The sequence below is a fragment of the Dasypus novemcinctus genome, chromosome 3 (genome assembly GCF_030445035.2).
Source record: "Dasypus novemcinctus isolate mDasNov1 chromosome 3, mDasNov1.1.hap2, whole genome shotgun sequence".
Taxonomy (NCBI): domain Eukaryota; kingdom Metazoa; phylum Chordata; class Mammalia; order Cingulata; family Dasypodidae; genus Dasypus; species Dasypus novemcinctus.
In genome coordinates this window covers 121,363,731-121,389,940 of record NC_080675.1, presented here as the reverse complement: position 1 = coordinate 121,389,940, position 26,210 = coordinate 121,363,731, and the positions used below count along the sequence as shown (strand labels likewise).

The 26,210-nt window shown below is 37.8% G+C and overlaps 2 protein-coding genes across 4 annotated transcripts in view; one reads left to right on the top strand and one right to left on the bottom strand.

Annotated features, from left to right (window-relative positions):
* FAM227B (family with sequence similarity 227 member B) overlaps nucleotides 1–15,165 on the top strand; it is a 276,142-nt gene extending 260,977 nt beyond the window's left edge. Inside the window, exons 14-17 of the mRNA XM_058294176.2 lie at nucleotides 9,586–9,661; nucleotides 10,795–10,869; nucleotides 13,171–13,240; nucleotides 15,046–15,165. Coding sequence (XP_058150159.1) covers nucleotides 9,586–9,661; nucleotides 10,795–10,869; nucleotides 13,171–13,240; nucleotides 15,046–15,165 — 341 coding nt within the window. The remainder of the gene's footprint in view (nucleotides 1–9,585; nucleotides 9,662–10,794; nucleotides 10,870–13,170; nucleotides 13,241–15,045) is intronic.
* Nucleotides 13,138–26,210, bottom strand: part of GALK2 (galactokinase 2) — a 210,146-nt gene continuing 197,073 nt past the window's right edge. For all 3 annotated transcript variants that reach the window (XM_058294170.2, XM_004471789.5, XM_058294171.2), the window contains exon 10: nucleotides 13,138–15,758. In XM_058294170.2, the coding sequence (XP_058150153.1) occupies nucleotides 15,551–15,758 (208 nt within the window). In that variant the 3' untranslated portion in view covers nucleotides 13,138–15,550. The remainder of the gene's footprint in view (nucleotides 15,759–26,210) is intronic.

The window sequence follows — 26,210 nt, the reverse complement described above, 5'->3', positions numbered from 1 at the left end:
ATGTGGTTGCTATAAATTGTGCAGCACATATATGCTCAACAGTACATGATGGCCTTGACAACATGCTTTCTAGGGGAAATATGATGTATATTGGGAAACCTGTGTCCTGCAGTGGAGTTAGGATGTGTCTGTTCTCTCCTTTGCAGCTTTGCAATCCCATTCATCTCTACCTTTGGCTCTTCCCTGGGCTTTCCCCTCCTACCAACATCCTTATTTTGGATTGTAGACCTGTTGACTGCTCTAAATTTTATTATTTGCCATGTATTTCAAACCTTGCTTACAAAGGTCGTGATTCTGCCCTATTACCTGGCTATGCCTTTGGTACTTGGTTCCAGACTCTAGGCTGTTTCTTCTGGCTCGTTTAGTAAACATTTGCTGAAAATCTACTAAGTGTTGGGTACTGTGCTATGTAATGAGGATATGACTATAGGCTCTGTCTTCAAGTAACTCATTGTCCAATGTTTTCCCCTTACCGCAGCTTGTCAGCTCCACCCAAGACACAGTCTTTTTCTGGCCTTTCTTCCATGCTTGCCTGAACAACTCCTCTTTTCTCTCGTCCATGTCTAAAAGCTGCAGCTCAGTGGCCTTGGCCTTAATGAAAGGTGACACCAGCAAAGGTCTAAGGAAGCACAGAATCTACAGATAAAGGCATATAATTTTTACTTGTTCTGGAAGCAAGCATAACATTTAAAAACATAACTCAAATGTATGGAGTGTTAAACAAAGATATCTTAAACAGAATCTTAGTCTGGAAGGAAATGGAGAAAGGGCTCATCAGGTTGCCTTCTCTATAAAACTAGCCCCAAAGAGGAATTCTTGCTACAATTCCATGTAATTACATTTGTCTACATAATCCAGTAGATAATCTGCGATGTGGGAAAATCTCAGAAACAGGAGGCAAAACAAACAAAACAACAACAAAAAAGAGATCAAAGCACAGAAATGCACTGGGGCAAAAGAACATTTGTCAGTGTCAATTTTGGTAACCATTAGCAGTTACAATGAGGAAACAACTCACTGTATCTTTGGTTCCTACAACCCCAGAGGGCATTGTTAGGAAAGAAAAAGATATATCATCCTGGAACAAATGAAAGAAGTTTCTCAAGTTTTAGGGATTATAGAAGAGAATAGGAGTAGGAGGGCTCACTAAGGCCAGACAACTGGATCATGAAAAACCAAATCACTGCCCTTGTGGGGATTCTCAACATAAGTTATTTTAAGAGATGGACCATTTGTTCTTACATTGTAGGCTTGTTTTTGTGGAACTTGCTCATAATAGACAGTTATTTCCTTTTCCTCATTACTTTTATAACCCTGGTAGTTGTCTAGTTTTAACTAGATAGAGAGATGGTTTAGAAAACAAAGGTTAGTACATGAGCCAGTCAATGATACTTTTACAACATTAAGTAAAATGGTGATACATGCTGTTTAAACAAGATTTAAAGAAATATAAAAACATACATATAGTTAGGAATTTATCATGATTTTCATCTTTCTAGAGCTACACTATCCAATAAAGTAGCCATTAGCCATGCATGGCTATTAAAATTTAATTTGATAATATTAAAAATAAGCAAAAATTTAGTTCATCCATCACACTAGGCCACATTTCACTAGCTATATGTGACTAGTTACTACAATATTGAAAATCACATAGAACATTTCTATCATCAAGAAACATTCAAGGGATAGTACTGTTGAGTAAGAAAAAAAGTCTAATCTATTTCATAGAACTTGAGATGACAGTTTGGGAAGTTACACAGCCAACATGTATAGAGCTTTCTTTTGTCTTGCCACTTGCAGTCTTCTAATTTTAGAAGTTAAGGGCTTATGGGTTTTCACATTACAAGCATACTTTGTTTTATTGAGTTTTGCTTTATTGTGTTTCATAGATATTGCATTTTTTACATATTGAAGGTTTGTGGCAGCCCTGTGTTGAGCAAGTCTATTGGTACCAGTAATCTACATAAAGATAGCTGTTGTCACTTCTTATTCCTACTAGCTCCTTAAAGGCATATATATGTTTTATTCACTTTTGTGTCTAAATGCTTAGTAAAAACCCTGATAAGTTTGTTGAATGCTTTTAATTAAATATATGTTAAAATTTCCAGTTTTTCCTGAAGTTTGTAGATTATTCTATAGATCTGCTGCTAATTATATATCAAATATGAAACTTAGTAAAACAGTAACCCTATTTTACCCATAATAATCATTTGGTTAATTATAAATGCCAACATTATTGTATTGTATTGTTTGGTATTTAACTCCAATTCTTACTTCCTACAGGTACTAAAATGCAAATGCATAAAAAGGAATGATAAATCTATGTTTTTAGAGATAAAATGTACAAAGATATATATGGTAACAAGTACAAAAAAATGGTGGGTCAACAAAGGGCTATAGGAAAAGTATACGTGCATACCTTTGAAGTTAAGTTGGTATCAAACCAAATATAATATATAATTTTTATACATTTAAGATGTTAAAGTTTAACCCTATGGTAATTACAAGGAAAACAGATGAAAAGCATATCCTGATAGAAATGAGAAAGCACTCTATATGGTACAACACAAGAAAGAAAATAAATATAAAAGCAGGCTTTAAGAGAAGTGAGGAACCAAAAAGGTGTAAGCCTTATAAAGACTACCTAGCAAAATGGCAGAATAAAGTCCTATATTATCCATAGAGACTTTAAATGTAAATGAATTAAACTCCCCAGTCAGAAGGCAGAGATTGGCAGAATGGATAAAAAAGCATGAACTAACTATATGCTGTCTATGAGATAATCACCTTAAAGTAAAAAATACAAGTAGGATGATGATGAAAGGACGAAACAAAATATACCATGCAGGTAGTAAGCAAATGAAAGCAGGGGTGGCCATACTAATATTGGATAAATTAGACTTTAAGTCAAAAACAGTTATGAGGGACAAAGATGGCCATTATATATTGATAAAGGAGACAATTCACCAAGAAGATATAACAATTATAAATATATATATGCACCTAACAGCAAAATATATGAAGCGAATACTCACAGACTTAAAGGGATAAATTGACGGTTCTACATTATTAGTAGGAGACTTTAACACAGTATCCTCAATAATGGATAGAACATCTAGTCAGAAGATCAGTAAGGAACTACAGGACCTGAATGATACACTAAACCAACTAGACGTGACAAACAAATAGAGAATACTGCATCTAATGAAAACAAAATACACATTCTTCTCAAGTGCATGTGGATCATCCTCCAGGATAGACCATATGTTGGGTCACAAAATAAGTCTCAATAAATAAAAGAAATATTGAAATCATACAATGTATATTTTCTGAGAACAATGGAATGAAGCTAGAAATCAATAACAGATAGAGACATGGAAAATTCACAAATACATGGAAATTAATATATTTTTAAACAAACAATGGGCTAAAGAGGAAATCAGAAGTGAAATTAGGAAATATCTTGAAGTGAATGAAAATGAAAATACAACATATCAAAACTTATGGAATGCAGCAAAGGCAGTGCTGAGAGAGAAATTTATGCTTATATTAAAAAAGAAGAAAGACTTCAAATCAGAGACCTAACCTCAAAATTGGAAGAAGTAGGAAAAAAGAGAGCAAAGTAAACCCAAAGCAAGCAGAAGGTAGGAAATAAATATTTAGAGCAGGGATAAATGAAATAGAAAACAAAACAAAATAAAAACAATAGAGAGAATCAACAAAACCAAAAATTGTTTGAAAAGATCATTAAAATTAACAAAGCTTTTTAACAAAGAAAAAAAAAGAATACAATGAACAAAATCAGAAATTAAAAGGGGGACATGATTACTGACCCCACTGAAATAAAAAAAAAGTACTGACTGTAAGAGGATATTATGAACAACTATATGCCAATACTAGATAACCCAGATGAAATGGACAAATCCTTAAAAATACACAAACTACCTACATTGACTCAAGAAGAAATAGAAGATCTCAACATGCCAATTACTAATAAAGAGTTTGAATCAATAATCAAAAACTGCCCAGCAAAGAAAAGCCTAGGACCACATAGCTTCACAGGGGAATTCTACCCAACATTCCAAGAAGACTTAACTCCAGGTCTGCTTAGACTCTTCCAAACAATTGAAGAAGAGGCAACACTACCTAACTCATTCTGTGAGACCATCACCCTCATACTAAAGCCAGATAATGTTACCACAAGAAAAGAAAACTACAGATCAATATATCTTATGAACAGAGAAGAAAAAATTCTCAACAAAAATACTAGTGAACCAAATTCATTAGCATATTAAAAGAATTATACACCATGATCAAGTGGGATTTATCGCTGATATAAAGGTGTTTCAACATAAGAAAGTCAATTAATGTAATATACCACATTAACAAAATGAAGGAAAAAATAAATGATCATCTCAATGCAGAAAAGGCATTTGACAAAATACAGTACCCTTTCTTAATTTAAAAAAAAAGCACTTAGAACACTAGCAATACAAGGGAACTTCCTCAACTTGATAAAGAGCTAACATCCTACTTAATGGTGAAAGACTGAAAGCTTTCCCTCTAAGATCAGGAACAAGTCAAGGATGTCCACTATACACTGTTATTCAACATTGTACTGGGAAATTCTTGCCAGAGCAATTAGGCAAGAAAAAGAAACAAAAGCCACCCAAATTGGAAAGAAGTAAAACTTTCCCTGTTTGCAGTTGATATATTATACACAGAAAATCTAGACAATTTCACAACGAAGTTCCTAGAGCTAATAAAAGAATTCAGCAAAGTAGCATGGTACATGATCGATCCCCCAAAATCAGTAGTGTTTCTATACATAATCAATGAACAATCAGAAGAATGAATCAGGAGGGGGAAATCTATTCACAATAGCAACTAAAAGAATCAAATATTTAAGAATATAACAAAGGATGTAAAGAACTGGTACACAGAAAACTACAAAACATTGCTGAATGAAATTAAAGAAGAACTAAATAAGCGGAAGGACATTCTGTGTTCATGGGCTGGAAGACGAAATATTGTTAAGATGTCAAAACTACTCGAAACAATTTCTAGATTAATTGCAATCCCAATCAAAATTCAACAACCTTCTTTGCAGAAATGGAAAAGCCCAATCGTCAAATTTATATGGAAGGCTAAGGGGCCCCAAAGAGCTAATGCCTGGGAAATGGACTTGGCCCAGTGGTTAGGGCGTCCGTCCAGCACATGGGAGGTCCGTGGTTCAAACCCCGGGCCTCCTTGACCTGTGTGCAGCTGGCACATGCACAGTGCTGATGAGTGCAAGGAGTGCCACCCCATGCAGGGGTGTCCCCCGTGTAAGTCCCCCGTGTAGGGGAGCCCCACGCGCAAAGAGTGCGCCCCATAAGGAGAGCCGCCCAGCATGAAAGAAAGTGCAGCCTGCCCAGGAATGGCGCCGCACACATGGAGAACTGACACAACAAGATGACGCAACAAAAAGAAACACAGATTCCCATGCTGCTGACAACAACAGAAGCGGACAGAAAAGACGCAGCAAGTGAACACAGAGAACAGACAACTGGGGTGGGGGGTGGGGAGGTGAGGAGGGGAGAGAAATAAATAAAATAAATAAATCTTTCAAAAAAAAAAAGGACTTTAATCAATAGTAAAATTATTAAAATTTGCTATCAATTGTAACAAATGTTCCACACCATTGCAAGGTGCCAGTGGTGGGGTGGTATATGAGAATCCTGTAGGATTGTTCTTTAAACCCACAATTTCTCTATTAAAGAAAAATATTTTAAAATGTTGTGAAGAATGAAATCTCGAAGCCAGTTTTGGAAGTAAACAATGAAGTTTTATTTTGAAAGTATGCCACTCAGACTTGATTCATATCAAATGAAAAGTACAATTCATATGGACACTTATTCCATTCATGTCATTTAGACTGAATACAGTGTGATCAGATCTCTTAAATGTTATGTCATTTCCCGAAGACCACGTTATGTTTCTGAACATAAGTTGCCAAAACAATCAATTGAAAATAGGAAATTGCAGTTGATAAACTGGCAATTCAATAACAGTGACTATTTGACTATAACCCACATCACTATAGGGTTTTACTCCTGGAGTAAAGTGAGCTGCCTTCAGGGAACACTGAAAACAGGGCACAAATCCAGAGATAAGGTCTCCCTAGGAAGAGACTTTCTGAGATGGAATTCTTCCAGGCAATAAATAGGACTGTTTTGGGCAGAGCTATTTTCCTGTAAGTGAAGATACCAGTCACCATCTCATATTGCTCAACAGCCTCAAACAGAATTCTAGAAATACTGTATCTAAGATCATGCTGTCTCATATGTTGGCTGTCCAATAAATGTTAATTTCTTTCATCTCCTGCTCTCCCAACTACTGCCCCTCAAATACACTACTACCTCAAATACAGTATCTTCAAGGGTTCTTAGCCAACTTTACCCACACACAATGTTTGATATACTAACCAAGAAATATTTGATAAACTGATACAAAGCTTTCCTGGGCCCAGGCTTTGAATGGTGGGGAGGAGAAATGTGCTATCAGTCTTATGAGCAGACATTGATTGGACATGGGATGATTTATGTGGTAGGCCTCTCTGCCCAAAAACATCACCTCCACTACCTGGCTTGGAATTGTTCTGTTAGAAATTCCTTAGAGTCTATATTATTCCAGTCTTTCTCCCTGTTATTTGCTTCTCATTCAGGCTAATGCTGTGCCTACACATACATGCCCTACAAAAATTGCTATCCATCTGTGGCAATTTGATATTCTTGATGAATTCCAAAAAGAAATACTAATTGTGTTGGTAAACTGGTCTGTTCCTCTGGGCTAGTGAGACCCTTAGATTGTATTGAATTCAGAGGTTTCCCTTTTACTTGATTAAATTATGACTAGGGCTTTGATTGGGCCACATTAGTAGGACCAAAGGGGTGGGGACTCAAAGAGAAAATGATAAGGCAGAGGAGACTGAGTTTTGATCCTGGAGTCTGGGAAGTAAGAACACAGAGAAGGCTCCATTAGACACAGGAGAGGCTCTGGGAAGACATACAAGCCACTCACCTGACAGTTTACAGCTGGCCTTGTGGAGCGAGAAGAGCAGCTGAGCCCAGAGAGAAATGAGCCCTGGGAGAGAGATGAGACTTGTCCCAGCCTGTGGCTGAGACTGGAAGAAGCTGGGACCACAGAGCCTTGGGAGGAGGAGGAAGCCAACCCTTGCAGACATCACCCACTATCTTGCATCAACATGTGGCAACAGACTCTGGGTGAGAAAGTACCTCTTATGGTACCTTGAGTTGGACTCTTTAGGGCCTTATGACTAAGCTTCTACCCCAAAAAATACCCTTTATAAAAACCAACCAATTTCCGGTATTTTGCATCAGCACCCCTTTGGCTGACTAATATACCATCAATTTTAAAAGAGCAGATTAGCAGGGTTCAACTTTTCAAGTCACTCTGTTATCACATTGTCCTATTTTATATCCCTCACAGTACTCACCACTTTTAAATTATCATATTGGTTTGCTTATCTTCTGCCCCTGATATGTATGCACTCATGTGCACACATTCTCAACTATGAGTCATGTGAGAGTGGAGACCTTGTATATTTGTTCACTAGTAAATCTCAAGGGTCCAGATGCTCAATAAGTATTTATTGAATAAGTCGCCCCACCCTGTTTGATGACCCTTTTTTGGTCTTCAAATACCTTTATGACTCATTCAACATGCAGGGAATTTTGATCCTATTCAGTACAATACAATCATCCAGACCCTTTCAAACTATATGCTTGGTAGCATGTAGTCTGCTATCACTACACTTTCCTCTAGAGCCAATGATGCTGTTAAGGAGCCTGCTTTAAACAGGTTCTGTGGCAGGGCATGAGAATTGTTAACTTCTGACATCACTGAGAATGTACTCCTTAGTGCACAGAAAAGCAGGTGTTCTTTTCCTTGATTCTAAGACCTTGACATTCAAAATATAAATTATTGAAGATACTTCCTGAATAGTTTAAAGTATAATAGGAAAGACATATCTGATTCCAGTTTATTGTGAGAATCTTTATGGACCTGTGGTGGTTACAAGTTGTGTTTACAAAACTTAAAACATATTCTTAAATCTAATCCATTATTGTAGGTATGAACCCAGTGTAAGAAGGACATTTTGATGAGGTAACTTCAGTTGGGATGTGACCAACCTTAATCAGGATGGGTCTTAATTCTACTACTAGAATCCTTTATAAGCAGAATGAAATTCAGACATAGAGAAATTCACAGGAAGCAAGAAGCTGAATATCAACAGAACCCAGAAGAAAAGGGAGAGACCAGGAGACACCTCCATGTGACTTGACAGGTGACAAACTAAGGGCAAGGATCACCAACAGCCAGCCCCAGAATGCCACAGTCAGGAAAAATATATTGTCATGATGATACCTTCGTTTAGACTTTTTTCTCAGCCTCAAACCATGAGCAAATAAATTCCCATTATTTAACCCAAACTATTTCATGGTATTTATTTGAGCAGCCTAGGAAACCAAAACACTTTTTCTTCTGATTATCTCAATTGAGATGCACTTCTCAGGAAATAAAGGCCATAAGGTTAATTGCCTACATGGTCCTGTTTCCAGGAACCAAATCCACTGGGTCTCTCCTAACATTCTTACACAAGATAAATAAGATTAAAACAAGCATCAAGAACAGCCTTGAAACAAAATAAATTTTTAAATGGGAAAACCGCTTTCAAAGAAAGATAGGGATAATGTTTTTGGGGTGGAGAGTGAGACTGTAGGAGGACAGTCTCATCCCTGTACCTTGGTGATGGCAGAGGTGTAAGTGCTCCTAGTGTATCAGTGAGGCTAAGGTACTCTTTTAACACAAGCTGAAGGGGCTTCTGCCTTTAATCACTTGTTTATTTGCCAACTGCTTCTCCAAAAGGGAAGTATCTTCTTTGCCAGATGCAGGCATGGATTAAGACCAGGGATAGGAACACAGTCATAGGCTGTACTTCTGGACAAGAGCCCAGACTCAGTAACAGCACACTTGCACTTTCTGCTCACCACAGTTCTTCTGTGCAATGAGCAGAAGCCAGGTTAACTGAGGCAGGCAATGCATGCTGCCAATTACTCCAGAGCCTCTGGGGGTCAAGAGACATGTGGGCATCCTTTTTTTTTTTTTTTTTTTTTTTTTTTTTCAGTTTCTCAGTATATGTAAACATGAAGAAATGCCTAAATAGGATTACAAAAGTTTTGGTAAATGTTTACTATTGACATTTAACAAATTACTGATTTTAAGACACACAGCAAATAAAACACAAAGAAGATAATTAGAGCACTTATGAAACTATTAAGTCATAGCTCACTACAAATGGTAAGGTCCAGATAATGCAACACAAGCGTAAAGTGGTTTGATGAGTGCCATCTTCTTTCACTTCTTTCATTGTAACTCTGGACTTAATACTCACCTTTCATGACTGGAAAGCCCGAGCCAAATGGCCCTCTTGGTCCACCTGTGAAGTGCTGCGGTATTTTTTACTTCTCTCAAATATTCCTAATGGGAAATCTTTCCTTAATTATAAGCCTAGCACACCACCTGCTCCAACTTACCGTGATATTATAAAGGAAGCAAAAAGACAATTTGCAAAGAACCAGAAGGATTTTAGGATGTAAGTTCATGCCATATTATTGTTAATTATAAAACCCTAAACTTTTTTAGACCTGTTAGTGACTAGAAATCACCTAATTTCCATATTTTAGTGATGAAGAGAGTCATTTCCAAGCATCTTACTCAGGGATGCTGTTCAAGTAAGTATCAAGGGTATATTGTGCCCACAGAGCCATGGAGTGTCAGGAATTGAAGGAAGGAAGGAAACTTTGCTGAGGTATGGTTGGGGAGATGCACCCCAAGACGGAAAGACCAACAAAGAGCTCCAGGAAAGAAAGATTAGAGTATCACCCATTTACAAAGACCAGCCCTGAAAGAATAGAGAGGTTGCCTGCAATAGAAGATTCCTAGAGCTGGGGTAGCAGCTGAGGTGGTATTAAGGAAAGCAAGACAGGGAAGTATTTTCTGAAATGTCGTCTTGGGAAAACATTTTCAATTTTTTTGAGTTTAATGATTGCTCATGGCATCTTATATGCTAGGTATTCTTATATGCTAGGAGGTCAGGAATGGGTTAACAAGAAGATATCCATCAATTTTAAAAGAACATATTAGTAGGGTTCAATTTTTCTGTCCATGATATCAAGGTAACTACCTAGGGCTTTTATTGTCTTGGGGAGGATAAAAGATGGGCACCTTCCCCTTTGGGTACCTGTTGCCACTTAGGAAACAAATCAAAGGGAGGTAAATGGGAGAACTGCCTGCTAGGTCTTGTCTAGGAGGCAGAACAGGAATCTGAGCTAGTCCCCATGTCCTTTCCCTCTGGCCCTCCAACCACCCCCCTGCTGCCACACACACACACACACACACACACACACACACACACACACACAGAGTCCCCAGATCTCCTAGGCTTAGTAGGAAGAACAAGGCTGATACCCTTGATAGAAGGCCCATTGTAGAAGCAACAAAGGGAGTCTAGGCTCTACTCAACTGTCGTGGATGATATGTTTGACACGAGTTTTATAAGGGGATGTGCTGGGGGATTTCTCACACAAAGTAGTGCAGAGGGAAGGAACACTGAAGAACTGGTTCATAAAAGTCTCTTACTAATGTGTAGAAATTGCTGATATATTCTTTCCCAATTAGGACTGATTGCTTTATTTTAAAATTTAACTTCATACTTTGATTTTATAGAGAAAAGCACAGAATTAATGAAGAAATAAAAGTCCTCAGACAGCAACAGAAAAGAATTGACAAGGAGTTTGATAGGTTTGTCTCTTAATACAACTTTGTAGAGCTTAAAAACATTTCAATCAGATATTTGTTATATAAAATCACAATTGGTTTCTTATATAAAAAGACATCAACACAATTATCTGCAAAGAAATTTTCTACTCAATAGTTCATCTGGAGTAAAACTTTCACTTCCTTTGTCCACAAAATCACCTCCTCTGATAATTTAATGAATTGCTAACATTATCATCATTTACTCTTACTCCTCTGGTCATAGTTCTTCAGCTCAAGACCTTTTAAAAGTAACTTAGAGAGCAGATGTGACTCAACCAGTTGAGTTTCTGCTTCCCACATGGGAGGTCCCAGGTTCAGTTCCCGGTGCCTCCTGAAAAAAACAAAAAACAAAAAACAAAGAACAAGCAAAAGAAATGAAAAAAACCAACTCAGGGAAGCCAGTGTGGCTCAGTGTTTGAGCACCAGCTTTCCACACCCAAGGTCCCAGGTTCAATCCCTGGCCACCAGTACCTCAAAACAAAAGAACAACAAAAACTTATAACTATGCCCTGCCCTACAGAACATGTAACCTATAAATGACAACCTATTTAGCTGGTGTCTCCTATCTGTTTGTTCCCCTTCTACCCCTGCTGTTTCCCCTACACATACAAATATCTTTCCCCAATGAAGTAAGGAAAATAGACTTCATTTATTTTATAAATTAGACTGTAAAAGAGAAAACAATAATATAATATAATGAGATTAACCCACTTCTTCAAACCTACTCATACATGTGAGAGTGAGTATCAGACAAGTATGGCTCTTCAAACAAGCCCTCTTGGGAGAATACAACTTAGTGCCAGTCGTGATGCACACTTCTAATTACCATATTGGAATGTGCAAAGTCAGTTTCCCAGACACATTAGAAAATCCAATCCATTAATTATAATCTTACCGCAGTTTTCACTAAAAATCTTATCACCCAGCTTTTCCCTTTGCAACACCTAAGTTATATGATTCCAAGTAACTTTCACAAGTTTCCAAAAATCAGATTCACAAAGGACAAATTTCTCACCACTGAGGATATGTAGTGAATGTAGGACGGTTCTTAAAACAACTCTCAAGAAGCTTCTCAATATGTTTTATGTAATGGCATTGTTGAAGAAAGTGAAGGAGAAAATATCCATGTAGATATATACATAAATCCCAAGAGCCTGTTCAATTTATAGGCACAGCTTATTAGTATCTATCTGTAAACTTTAAAAAAGGAACACCCATCAAGAAGAAAGACATCAAGAAGGGAAATTAGATACTGGTGATGGTTGTACAACTTTGTGAATATACTAAAAATCACTGAATTGTACATTTTTATGATATATTGACATATATCAGTAAAGCTGTTATTAAACTTTTTAAAAACAAGAAAGAGGGGACTGTAAATTAAAAGAGGGAGTTGGAAGAAAGGGTTCATTTTAACAGTCAAGTGAAGCAAAGTCTAAGAGTAACTTGTAACTCAAGGAGATTCTAAGAGGGTATTATTGAGAAAGGGCATCAGAGATGTTTTGAAGTATGCTTAAATAAGAGTAAGAGATACAAACTCTAAGAGCCAGATTTGAGACAAATAGGGCAGGACAGATGTGAGATGGAGAGGGTAATAAAAACTGAGAGGAAAACCCAGGCTGAAGAGATAAAATACAAGGAAATACAGCAGGGAATGCATAGGGGGACATTTGTGAGTCTTCAAGAAGAAGAGGTCCCAGCTAGGCAGCTCTACTGTGTCCTGAAGTATACCCCAGACAACAGGTCAAGGAAATCTACAGTAGATTTGGGGGTTGGCTAATCTAAACTATTAGATGGCATTTAAGGTTTTCAGAAACTTTCCTTCCTATGATATCAGGAAAGAAAAATAATTTTTAAAAATTTCACTTGAAAATTGCGTTTTAAAAATTGAAACCAATAGCCTTAACCTTTTTCTTGTTTTTCTCTCATCTGTCATCTCTTTTCTCCCCTTCTTTACTTAGCCTACTTCTGCCCTCATCCTTGGATCTTGGGAAAGACTCCTGAATTCAACCAATCAACTCGTTCATAAATATTTCTTGAAGTTCAAATCCTCTGTTCCTTATTAATGATATGACTGGGGTGGTTTCTTAACCTATCTAAGCCCATTTCCTCATTTATAAAGCAGGATAATAATAGTAACTTTTTTTGTGATGGTAATTGAATTAGTCCATATAAAGTATTTGGCAAATGCCCAGCATACTGAACACTTTAAGTGTTGATTATTAGTTGGTGTCAATATAAAGACAATAGTTTGGTTACCAATTTTCTTTATTCCATGATTAGACTCCAAGCAAAGGCTGCCAAGAAACCTTACGACGTTATACTTGACTTTGAGAAGTTCCTACATAGACTGGTATGTTTCCTTTTTAAAATTAATTGGGAATTTTCTCACTAGCTTCTCTTATATAGACTGTACAATATTTAATAAGCAACATATGGTTTCATATTCAAATTACAGTGGCAGTACAGAAAACTTTCTTGTTATTTAATTATGCACATGGACATTTAAGACAATCTCTGTTTTGTCTGAGAAATAACCTCACAACTCCTTATCCCCATTCCTTGTTTCTAGCCAAGGACAGTTTATGCAAATGAAACCTCCAAAGGCAGTTAGAATCATAAGTTAAGAGAAAACTGTTGGTATTTGAAATAATATTTATTTTCTGTTAATAATTCAACACAAGTATATTGATCAGGAAGAAGAGACCCTTTGCTTTCAGCATGTCAGGCTTTCACTCAAAGGCCTAGCAGAGTCCCCATTGGCAACTGTATAAGATCAAAAATAGAGTCACATAATCAAATTCCTTCATGGGCCAGAAATATGAGAAAGGAGTGAAGCAAGCACCTGAGTGTTTAATATGGGAGAAATAAGACTATGCTTTACTCCCATGAAAAAAAAATTCTTTCTCCCATTTTTATTGAACCTATCTTTCTTATTATTGCTAAAAGGTATGGGTACAGAGAAACAGTTAATGTAAAAAAAAACTACAGAGCAAGTGTGCCGCTGGTAAATGGCAACTAACACTTGGCTTCAGTATCAGGGAAACTAGAGGAAGTTGTGGGAGCTGTAGCACACAGGACAGCCCATGCCTCATCTAAGCAAGGCAGCTACTAGCCCAGCTCTAGTTCACTGTTGTCAAGCAGGAATGTAGACCAAAGTGTTAGCAGATCTTTCAACCCAAGTCATCCAGATTTTTCTGTAAAGTCCCCTGATTTTGACCTCAAGTTTTTAAACATCTGTGGATCAAACTAAATGCATCTACAGATCAAATGTGGCCCATGGGTTGCTGGTTTGCAAATTTTGGTCTAAAATCCTGCCTAGATTTGGAGCTCTTCAAAACCTGGTTCCTGCCCCTTCATTCCCACTGTTTCATTTATAAAACAGGTTAATGATAGTACCCACTGAGCTTCCTGCACATACTATTTGTCTATACTACTATCATCCGCAATGTCCCTTCTTCCCACCATCTTCCATATTCTACTCATTCTTCCTCATATCCTTTCCAGACATATCTGGTATCTCTCATAACTTTTAGAACAACACTTGGTGATGGATGGATTAAGGAATAGTTCTTTTCTTCAAGCCAGAAGTCAAAACAAATACAGAGTAGACCCCTGGCTTAGAATGACTATGTCCCCCAAAGCAGAGTGCACCCTGGAAATTTTTACTCATGTATTACAAAGAAGAAATCACATGGGGAAAATTAAAATGGAATAGCTAAGCAATGGCAAGTGCCTTTTTTAAAAAATAGCAATCCAGGTATCTTTAAAGAATGCATACTTACCTCAAATCATTTCTTGAAAAAGGCAAGGTATTAAAAACCAAAGGATTATAAATTTTAAAAAAGCAGGTTTTATTAAAGTATCTTTAGTAAAGAAACTTTATTAAAGATTAAAGTATCTTTGATTTAAGTTGCTCTATGAAGTGATAGAAAGCTTTGGCCAAAAGAATTTCAAGTGATTTAAATATCACATGATTTTTTTTTTTAAAGTAAAGAAAATGGAACATTAAATGAGTCTAGGATTTTCTTTCTATATTCATCTTTTGAAAAAATAATTAAGTGACCTTTCCCATCTTGACAATTGGGGGAGTCTCAGATTCAAATGTATAATGTCCAAGAAAATATATGAAACCTTAATCATGTGTTATTTTAACAGCGTATTGAGGCTCAGGTTGGGAGAGAATTTATGACATCACTATCATCATCAACAACAACAGAAGACTACAGCTTTGAAGAAGAAGAACATCAGGAGAAACAAGAACTAAACTCTATTTAAGAATAATGCATACAATTCAATTTTTACAGCGTTGTACAGTTTAATTGTAGCACTGTGTTCAAGTCCAGTACATGAGAATTAGTCAGTATTTATGTTTTACCATTCATCTTTAAAATGCTCAAATCAATAAATCTCAGTAAATCATCCTTAAAAGACCTGTCCAGGCATAATCTTGGCTTTTATTGGTACAAAACATATTTTAAGATGGAAACATAATCATTATGAAGCACAGAGTGCTTTCAAACATTTCTTTGGAAATATATTTTGTTAATACCAACTGTTCATTATAATTCAAAACAGAAAGAAGATTAATTTACTGTAGCATAGGAAGTCCTGCCAGGTCCTAAATGCCCTAAATAGTTTCCCTGAGATTTTTTTACATTGTTTAGGCCTCAAGGAAAACCAAGGCCCCACCTCCAGGCTTGGTAACAAACAAACTCTGCTTCTCTTGTGCTAAGCTTCTAGTGTTCCTCTGGTAATAAGCTTCGTACACATCTGCTAGGAAGCTGGACAACTTATCAGCAGGTACTATTGATACTGTGCAGCCTCCCCATCCTGCTCCAGTAAGTCGTGACCCTTGAGCACCAAACTTCCTAAAAAGGAAAAAGAAGAAAGAAAAGAAAATCAAAACCTGTAAATGAAAACGAGAGTGATTTGCCTCGTGCTTATAGATCATGTAGCCTACCAAGTTCTAAGAAGAGAATACGTGTTTTGGTGTTGTCAAACATTTTAGGACATTAAGAAATTCATGCTGTTTCAGAAGGTAATTTGAAAGTTAATTCTATCTAATGCTAGGCTCTAGTTTTGGCTGTAAATGTTCAAAGTCAGCTGTAATCACTCCCTTGTAGTCTTGATTCCATGAAGAAGCAACTTGAAGAGCTGTGAATCCAGAAGAGGGAGTAGAAAGAAAATAGGGAATGGGCGTGATCAACATTATGAATCAAAATATCACTCCAAATGAGGGCAAATCAGCTTTAAAATGCTGTCTTAAATAAATGGGGCTTCATCTTAGCTGTGTTCTTATGGCTTGGGTTTTTTCACATAAAAGAATCAATCCTCTAGAACAGATAGCCTAGATTTGTGCTGAATAAATTTATCAACAATTAACATTTTATTGAATTCTAGGTCAGTTTATTTGTTTAATCCCTAATGGAAAATTATGAAAACATTTCCACAAAGAGATTGGTGGCCCCCACAGGTCCACCCATGTTCCTGTGTCTTTTGGAGCTGGTCTGACAATTGGACTCAGAATTTACCATCAGACAAGAGCAGTATGGTTGGTATGGATATTGCTATATAAACTACCATACAGCAAGAGATAATTTTAGTTGCCATCAACCAGGCAGTTTCAAATTTAAGATAATAACCAAAGTGAAAGAAACTACACAAAGTACAAGGATCATCCATTTATGGATGATGCAATTTACACTCACAATGAAATTTAACATGTATTTCCAATTCCTGTTAATAAAATTTACTCTAAATTAGTAGCAGATTTAAAATTCCTTAATTAATTTAGCACAAACTTGTTTCTTTTTCTCCATCTAAATGGACTTCTTTACTTCCTGGAACATATCAATAGACAATTACTTCTACCATTTAGGACATCAAAATTATTGCACATGAGTAATTCATTTTTCCCCTTAATGATTTTCTCAATTGATTTCCTTTCATCATCTGTTTTATTCATTAAAATACACTTTTCAAATGAAAAGAGATGATTGAGGAAGAAAACAAATACGTTTGCACAACAAGATTACTCATCTCTTCCTGTCCTTCAGACATTCATCTTATGGCCCAGTTGCTGAACTGAACTCAAATTCCTACCATCTAGGCTAGAAAGTCTCCTTGACCTTGGAACCCGAGGATTATTCTGAATTCCTAGGTTGACAAAGGACCTGTTTGTAGTTTGGTGATTTAAAAAAAAAAGTTGTCATATGCATTCACATCAAACTCTGTCTTGCATTGTGGATGGTGGGAAAAGTGAGGTGTCAAGAACCAGCAAGATGGCATCAGAGTAAGGAGCTCCTAGAGTCAGCTCCTGCTACAGGGCAGTTAGTAAACACCCAGAGCTCTCTGGAGCTAGCTGAAGCACCTGTTTGGGGGCTCCAGGAGGCTAGAAGAGCATCCTGCAACATACTTGAAGGAATGGAAGGAGGAGACTGCCCACCTGCAGAGAAGACTCGTAAGTAGAGTGCTCCAAGTCGCAGAGGCTGGTGCCCATCCTCCACTGGAGGCACAAGCCACCTCGAGAGCTGTTCTGTGACTGGAATTGAAATCTCCACTTTCCAAAAACAGGGGAGGAAGAGACGGTTGGGCACCAATTTCAGCTACTTATAAGTAAAGTCAGCGGGATAAAGTATAATCCTGAGAATAGCTAAAGCTTGAGCCTGTCCAAGACAGAAAGAGGCCAGTAGCTGCCATCTTAGCTCCTCGCATGGCACGAGGGGAAGTGGGGCACACTGAAAATCACAGTGCTGGTGGGGACCGACTTCTTTCCAACCAGATCAGACTGCAGTTTTAGCCTAGGCCCCAGTGCCACCTTAAGCAGGGAGGAACCTGGGGGGACCTGCACCAGCCTCTCCAGGAAATTACAGACCAAGCCGGTAATAGGATTGGTTGGGGAAAAATACTTTGGTTAGTAGTAATATTTTGACAATGCTCTTTAATCATTAGTTAAAAAGGTTTAACAATAATGCAAGTTGTTGGTGGTAGAGTAAGTTATGAGAGTCCTGTATGATGTTATATATGTTTGTTTTGTAAGTTCACAACTATTACTATACACTTATTGTTTATGTATGTTTATGCATGAGTGATATACTTCAATAAATTATTTTTTTTTTAAAAAGTGAAGTGTCATTAAAGCTTCTCTGGAAGACTTTAAAACCTGGGCATCAAAGTCAACCATGGCATGGTCTAGAGAAATGTGTCCTCTTACTCGATTTCCTAAGACCCAAACTATGCCATTTTGCTAAACTCAGATCTACTGGGTCGTTAAAGGTCTTCAGTGGATTTCCGGAACATTTTCTTTACACTTTCTCATTTGAACAGTTTTCAAAGGCTGTTTTCAAACTTGAACCTAGAGCAAACTGAGAGTGTTCTTTCTAAGCTGACTATAAAAACTATAGTAATTGTGCCAGGAGACCTAATTTCCTGAGATTGCTGAAGTTTCCAGAGAGCAGAAGCTAGAAGTCTTCCTAGGTAAATACATTTACTTCTGAACTTCCAGAGCTGCTTGTTTTGACACCGCTCTGCCTGCTACAGATGAAAACAGTCTGGATCACTTCATACCACATGGTATGAAACCATCAGAGCTCAAATTTCATCAAGAGAGGCCAATAAATGCTATTATAAATAGCCCTCAACACTTGTGATAAAAAATCGGGAGATTGCCTGCCCCAGCAGATGATCAGTAGTAGTTTGTGCAGTCTCTCTCTCTTTCTCTCTCTCTCTCTCACACACACACACACACACATGCACACAGAGTGAGGGGGGGAGGGGGGTCCTGTCTGCAGTGGATCCCACTGGTGCTTAATATGCCCTTTGGCATGAGCCATAGAAATGCTGAGAGATCCAAAAATTAGAATATGGATATAAGTTTTAAATTAAGGAAGAATAGTAGATGAACAAAGGATGTTCAGTGAACTTTTTAAATTTGCTTTTTTTTTCTAGGGGAACAAGAAAACATTAAAAACATATCACCTGAGTTATTGGGCATCAGAGAGGCAATATGAGAGTTATGAAAACCAAAACCGTAAAATCCCCCCAATTCCACTTAAATGATTTAGACAACCTGCTTGGGAATAATGTGGAAGGGTTGGCCAAGGCAATAAAAGAAGACTCTGCTTTATAAAGTATGAGCTACAAAACACAAGCTAGGGCAGATGAGAGATGAAGATTATAAGGAATGTGCTCTTTGATCCTTTTATCACTAAAAAACATAACTGTCTAGGTACCCAGTATAGCCTGGACTAAAATTTCCTCCTTTCAAATGAAAAGATTTGACCATAAAGCCCCTACCAAAGAGCAAAGGCACAGGACTCTGAGGAGGGTGAAGAGAGCATTCACAGTAAGACCCAGATTTGCTACAAATTAAAGAAAAAGAAAAAGTAAGGAATTGTGCCTTGTATTTCAATTCAATTTCATTTATTTCAAAATAAATAAATATTTATATATTGTTCCAGTGGATATCAAATTAATCATTTCAGGAAATCTTGAATTTTCGGACAGGTTATATCTACCTCTTTAACCCTAGAAACAACATAATTCCAGGCACTTGGTAGGTTCTAATAAATGGCTTGCTGGACTATTATATTTGTTTAAATATATCATAATCTATACCATGTATTTAGATATAAACAGAAGTATATTCTTTATCTAGAAGAACTTCTAGCTTCTACTTTCTGGAAACTGGAAGGAACCTCAGGAAAAGAGATCTTTCAGCAAAATTGCTGTTTTTTTAACAGTAGTTTAGAAACAGGACTTTGAGACTGCTTTAGATTCAAGAAATCACACATGCCTTGCGATACTATTCTAATGAGAAAGAATAAAAAGATATGCCTAGAAGTCAATTTAAGAAGTATAAACCATTAAAACCCAGTGACTACCAATTAGTTTGGGTCTGGCAAAAGTCATATTTTCTTCATTCTATTATCTTTGGTAATGGGTAGAAGAGAGAAACTCAAAGAAAACCCCTAAGGGTAGATGATATGGCTCGCTCCCTTTTTCCTGGCAGGGCATATAAATTAGTACATAAGGTCCTGAGAAAAAAAGCATACACATATGGATTTGCAGTTTATTCTTCTTCATTCTGGCCTGGTCAGGAGAATGGCTGTAAAAAGCTGACCAGCACAGCCATGGAATAAAGTTGTGGAAAGACTTCTGAGGAAAACAGAGCAAATTAACTTGTGTAACTTTTGTTGGTCCATTAAAATTTGTCATTTTTCTTCCTTAATAGCTTGAGCAATAATGTAGCAATGAATCCTCTTTAATTTCAACAAGTGTCAAAATGGAAATAAAAGGCATTGACTATCTTTTTCTTAAGTAAAACCAGGGAACCAATAACAAATGAGTTTTCCCAAATATAATTGCCTTGGGTTCAAAATTGTTTTGTGCTCTTCAATAAATTCTACTTTAAAATTTAGCCCTTTATTAAAATTTTGCATTTTTATTCATTTAAAGGAGTTATTTTATAAATGGTCAAGCATCATCTTTTTCTTTCATTATTGTATTTTGTCTCACATAATTGAAAGTTTTCTAATATTAATTTAATAAAAAATGAACAACCTAACTACATAAGTGTAGTTTCCTTCTTTCTCGTTAGTCCCTTTTGATTCTAAACTGATGTTCACTGGAAGAAAGTAAAAGGACCAACTGAAAAAAATGGCAAGTATTGGTGATCTTTATTATTATTTTTTATCCCCTTCTTCTCTCCACTTGGGTCACAATGTGGTTGCCTATGCTTTGTCCTAGGCCAAAATTACAGGACAATGACCTAAAGATGTCTTTCTAATATGGTCTAGTTCAGATCAAATTGAAATTTTAGCTTGTACAGAATCCTCTTAGTATTCTAGGCATTAGATTCCCTCATTTGCTCAATTAGTTCTCTTTCATCAAAATTGTTGCCAAGCAGACCTTCAGGAAAACTAAAGGAATTTTTAAGTGCCACAAGTTGGGAGGGTATCCAGATTGTCTTCAGTGGTGTTCCTCCCCAAACCCATTTCTGCTTCCCTCCTCCCTCCTTTGGTCTCCCTAAGGCAACCAACCTTCCCTGGTTGCATACCTTCCCCATTGGTGCTAACATTTTTTTAGGGGGTAGGGGTGTGTAGAAGTGGTGGTGGTTCTTAAGCAAGGTGGTACTCTATCAGAGATTGAGTTTGTGGCAGAAGTGATTCACTCTAGGCCTTGCCAGGACCTTTCCCAGCACATCCAACACTTTCTCTGCCTAGCCCCATGAGAGAGTCAGTCACAAGGCTTCAGAAGGAAATAATGGTTAAGTATATCTCCATTTTTCACTTGAACTTTTCCCCATGTTTACCATCTGCTGCTCTTCTACTATCTGTCTTTGCCTACTTTTTAACCATCCCTGTTCTTATTACCACTTCCCTCTGCATTGTTCTGCACTCCCCCCCTTATCAATTTTCATATATCTAAATAAAAGAAAGTGCCACAGCTTTTGAAAGAGGGGTTAGACTTCAATTTTACATGGGACACAAATACCCTATTGAAAAGCATTTGTTGACTGAAGGAAGGAATGACATCAATGACTGTATCTACTTAATTTTCCCTGGGCTACCCTCCTCTGAGGTTTCTCTGCCACTCAAGACCTTTCACAGTAACCAACAACCAACTGGAAATTTTAGCTAGAAATTTAGAACAATTTTATCTGCTGATCATAATGACAGCAAAGAAAAAATCATTCTATAAGACGCTTAGAGATATTGGACAGTTCCAGGAAAATGGCATCAGAGCAGGTAGGCAGGGCTCAGTACTCTTGAAAAACAGTGGAGAGGGGAAGAAACTATACAAAGGAGTTGCTTTGGGGATCTGCAGATGAGGAGAGTGCTGAGCATTGTCTGGGAGGTAGTGGGGACAGAGAGATGAAGAGGCCAGAAAGAAAACCATGAGTTACTTGCCCCTACAGCACCCTCAGGGCAAGCAGCCTTAGGAAAACCAGTGGCCAAAAGAGAGGGGAACAGGCATATTCCTCTCAGGGAAGAGGGAGGATGCAGTGGCAGGTTGAGTGTGGTTTCTTTTTGGTGAGTTTAAGCATCAGGGGCCCACTTTGAATTGCAGCTCTAACTGGCTTGGAAACACAAGCCAATAGAGGTTAAAAGAATCACCTCCATGGAAAAGCTCACCAAAGAGTGCCATCTGCTAGTAAGTCAAGAAAGTAACAGAAAACAAGAATTTTTAGAGTCTCTCTTGTCCCTATACCAGGCCCCCCGGGATCCAGTCTATGCCCCATTAGAGGGTCCCTGGTCCTGTTCTGATGACAGGATCATTTTAAAGTTTTAGAAAATGACCCACATTCAAATATAATGATATCTCAGTAATAGCCAAAAGAGAAAGCCGTGTGTGGCAAAAAAGAACATTGGCTTGGGAGCCATACTTTCCCACTAACTCATTGTGTGAACTTGTTCAAATCATTCAACTTTTTAGTGTCTTTTCTGGTCTCTAAGGTCCCTTCCTATTGTAACATCTTATGGTGCTGTAAGGTAATTATGATCCAGAAATGTGAAGTCTGGCTTCTAAAATGTGACCTTTAGAGAAAAAAGGAAATTTTTTTTCAGGCCAAAAACCCAGGAGTCATGTTGATTCCTCTTTCACCCAAAGAGTAAATGTCTTCACTCTTTCTTCAATGTATACCTGGCATCCAATCACTCAACACCTCCACTGCCACCTTTCTCTCCTCAAAGCTGGAGTTCTTACAATGGCCTACAAGGCCCATGTGATATGCTCTCTACTACCTCTCTAACTTTATCACCTACTACTCTCTACTTCTTTCACTGCCCTAAAGCCACACTGGTCTTTTGCTGCTCCTCACACATGACAGTCATGTACCCACCTCAGGGCTTATATACGTGCTGAGTTCTCTGCATGTGATGTTTTCCCTCCAGGTATCAGCAAAGTTCATTTCTTTACTTCTTCCATATCTCTGTTCAAATATCATCTCCTCAGGCCTTCTCCCACCACCTCATATAAAGATTACCCTCCCAACCTCGACACTCAGTCCCTTCTCATTTTCTTCATAGCTCTTTTCCTCTATACTGTAGCCTCTATAAGAGCAAGGGCTGATTGACCATCCCAGGAAGAGAACGTTCATTAGAGAATTCCAGGAGGCTATCCAATGTGCCTCCACTGCTTTTTAGCCACTACCTTCAAATTATTCCATTATCTTCCAGGAAAAGATGCTTCTTTCTGATTTCCACACACTCATTCTCATTTCCTCTTACCAAAACAGAACAATATTTGCCCACTTACTGGACCCTTGATATTCTCAGGACAGAATACTTATAATGAAACAAGCTCTGTAAGGCTTTTTGGCAATTAATGAACAATGACATCAGCAGAGTGATTTTCATCAGTGCTATGGTCCTGCCTCTCAGTAAGTTGGGTTATTTATGCCATGTATGATCATTTGAGCTATTTATTTTAAACCTTTCAGGCCGGGGGTGTGGCAAGGGGTGAGGTAAGCCACAGGCACCAAGTAACCAACTATATTTTCATTACTAATTGCACGCAGTATTATATTATCTTCTTTCAGTGGAAACAATATCTAGCCATTTGAGCATTCTACCAATTTCCCTTTCAGTTCTCCCAAGGTCAATGGGATTCCTCTGAATAAAGGGACTAATCTGCCTCTATTACCCCTATTCTCTAGCATTATAAGGAGGTTGTTCCCAGGATTTGTGAAATAATTCCCTCTTTACCCTGTCTCATATGACCATTTATAATTTTGATTTTCTTCAGTCCTTATATCCACAAACTGCCTAACCTAAACCTGAAATGCATGAAATGCCATCTGTCAGCATCTTCTCTCTACATACTGCTTTCAGGTTTGAGGCCTCCTTTCAGTTTTCTTCCTTCTTTTGAATAGAATTATTAAACTTAGAACACCAGATGAGAGTTGTTGACAGAGCAGTAATTTAGTGGGTACCATTAATTTTAATATGTAAGATGACCCTGGTAAATTTCCTATAAAACCCACCATCACCACTTAGATACAATGAAAAACAGGCAGAAACTGACAGAATCAACTTTCCCAAAACTCTGGAAAATGATGGAGGCTAGAAAACAACATAAGGAACACAGAATCAGGGGGGGAAAAAAAAGCCAAAAATTAGAAACAGTAGGAGAGCCATGGGACAAGTTTTCCTATTTGGGTCCCTTCCCCTCCCTCAGTTGCATGTCAGTTTGTGTGACCTACAGTGGTGGCTCGGTGGTTCATGAACATTTCAAGTGTAGGACCCTGGGGCCTGATTACTGGGAGCAACTGAACAAAATATTGGATGTCTTTGTATATGGAGCCCAAATGTGACTGGGTCCAATAACCCAGAATTTACCTGAATGGAAAAGCTGTGCAGAAAAGGGGAGTGGAGTTAAGGAGCACAGCCTACTATGGAATGTGCAGAGAAGTGGAACAGAGGCATGGAGAAAAGCCAGTGCTGAAAACAGGAGCAAAAACAATGAATGAAGTACAAGAGAGGAGCTGAGCTGACCGTAGTTGCAAAGAGCATAATCCAGATCTCTGGGAGGACAATTAGGTACATGCCCAGGACAAGACACAGGCTGAGAGAGATCTGAGAACAACTTAAATGTTCAACATGGATTATTCTAAAGGTTCAGTATAAACTGGACTAAACACTGAAAAAGAACCTTAACACAGAGCTAAGCTACACTAAAACCCTCCATGAGAGAATCTCACACCCAGAGTTAGAGTTAGCACATCAAAATATTCAAACACCAAGATTTCAACAAAAGATTACAGACATACAAAAAACACAAAGAAAACATGAAGAGATGTGATATTCAAAGGAACAAAATAAAACAACAGTGAAAGAACAGACATTGGAACAACTAATCAAAGATAAGTTAACTCTTTTAAGTAAGTTCAATGAGCCTGTAAAGGAAAACATGGACACAGAAGTAAGGGAAATCAAGAAGATGATAAAAGGAAAACGGACTTTGGCCCAGTGGTTAGGGCGTCCGTCTACCATATGGGAGGTCCGTGGTTCAAACCCCGGGCCTCCTTGACCCGTGTGGAGCTGGCCATGCGCAGTGCTGATGCGTGCAAGGAGTGCCGTGCCACGCAAGGGTGTCCCCCGCATGGGGGGAGCCCCACATGCAAGGAGTGCGCCCGTGAGGAGAGCCGCCCAGCGTGAAAAGGAAGTGCAGCCTGCCCAGGAATGGCGCCGCCCACACTTCCCGTGCTGCTGATGACAACAGAAGCGGACAAAGAAACAAGACGCAGCAAATAGACACCAAGAACAGACAACCGGGGCGGGGGGGAAATTAAAATAAATAAATAAATCTTTAAAAAAAAAAAAAAAGAAGAAGAAGATGATAAAAGAACATAAGGAGGAATAGATATTTTTAAAAAGAACCCCAACAGAAAGTTGGATTAAAAATACAATAACAGAAGTAAAAAATACACTAGAAGTGTTCAACAGTGCATTTGAACAGGCAGAAGAAAGAAACAGCAAACTAAAAGACTGGAAAATTTAAATTGTTCAGTCTGAAGAGGAGAAATAAACAAAGAACAGAAAAGTGACCAGAGACTAGAGGGGCCTGTGGGACAGCATTAAGTGTACCAATATACACATTATGGGAATCCTAGAAGGAGAAGAAAAAGGGGAAGTGAAAGACTATTTGAAGAGATAAGATGGAAAACTTCCAAAAATTGATGAAAGAAACGAATATACCCAAGAAACTCAACAAACTCCAAAAAGATTAAACCCAAACAGGCACACACTAAGACACATCATAATCAAACTGTTGAATGACAAAGATAATGAGGGAATTCTGGCACACACTAAGACACATCATAATCAAACTGTTGAATGACAAAGATAATGAGGGAATTCTGAAAGCAGCAAGAGATAAGTGATTCACTGTGTATAAGGGGTCCTCAGTAAGATTAAGTGCCAATTTCTAATCCAAAACCACAGGAGCAAGAAGGCAGTGGGATGACATTTACAGTACTGAGGGAAAAACTGCCAGCCAAGAACTGTATATTGGGCAAAACTGAACTTCAAAATGAGGGAGAGTTTAAGACATAAACAAAAAGCTGAGGAGTTCATCACTAATAGACCTGCCCTATAAAAAGAAAAAAAAAAATAGACCTGTCCTTCCAGTTGAAAGGAAAGGACACTAGACAGTAACTAGGAGCCATATAAAGTAATAAAAATCTATGATAAAGGTAACTGCATGGGCAAACACAAATGCCAGTCTTATGGTAGTCTCAGTATATATCTCTAGTTTTTATTTATTGATTTATTTTAAAGATTTATTTATATCTCTCCTTTTTCCCCCTATTGTCTGCT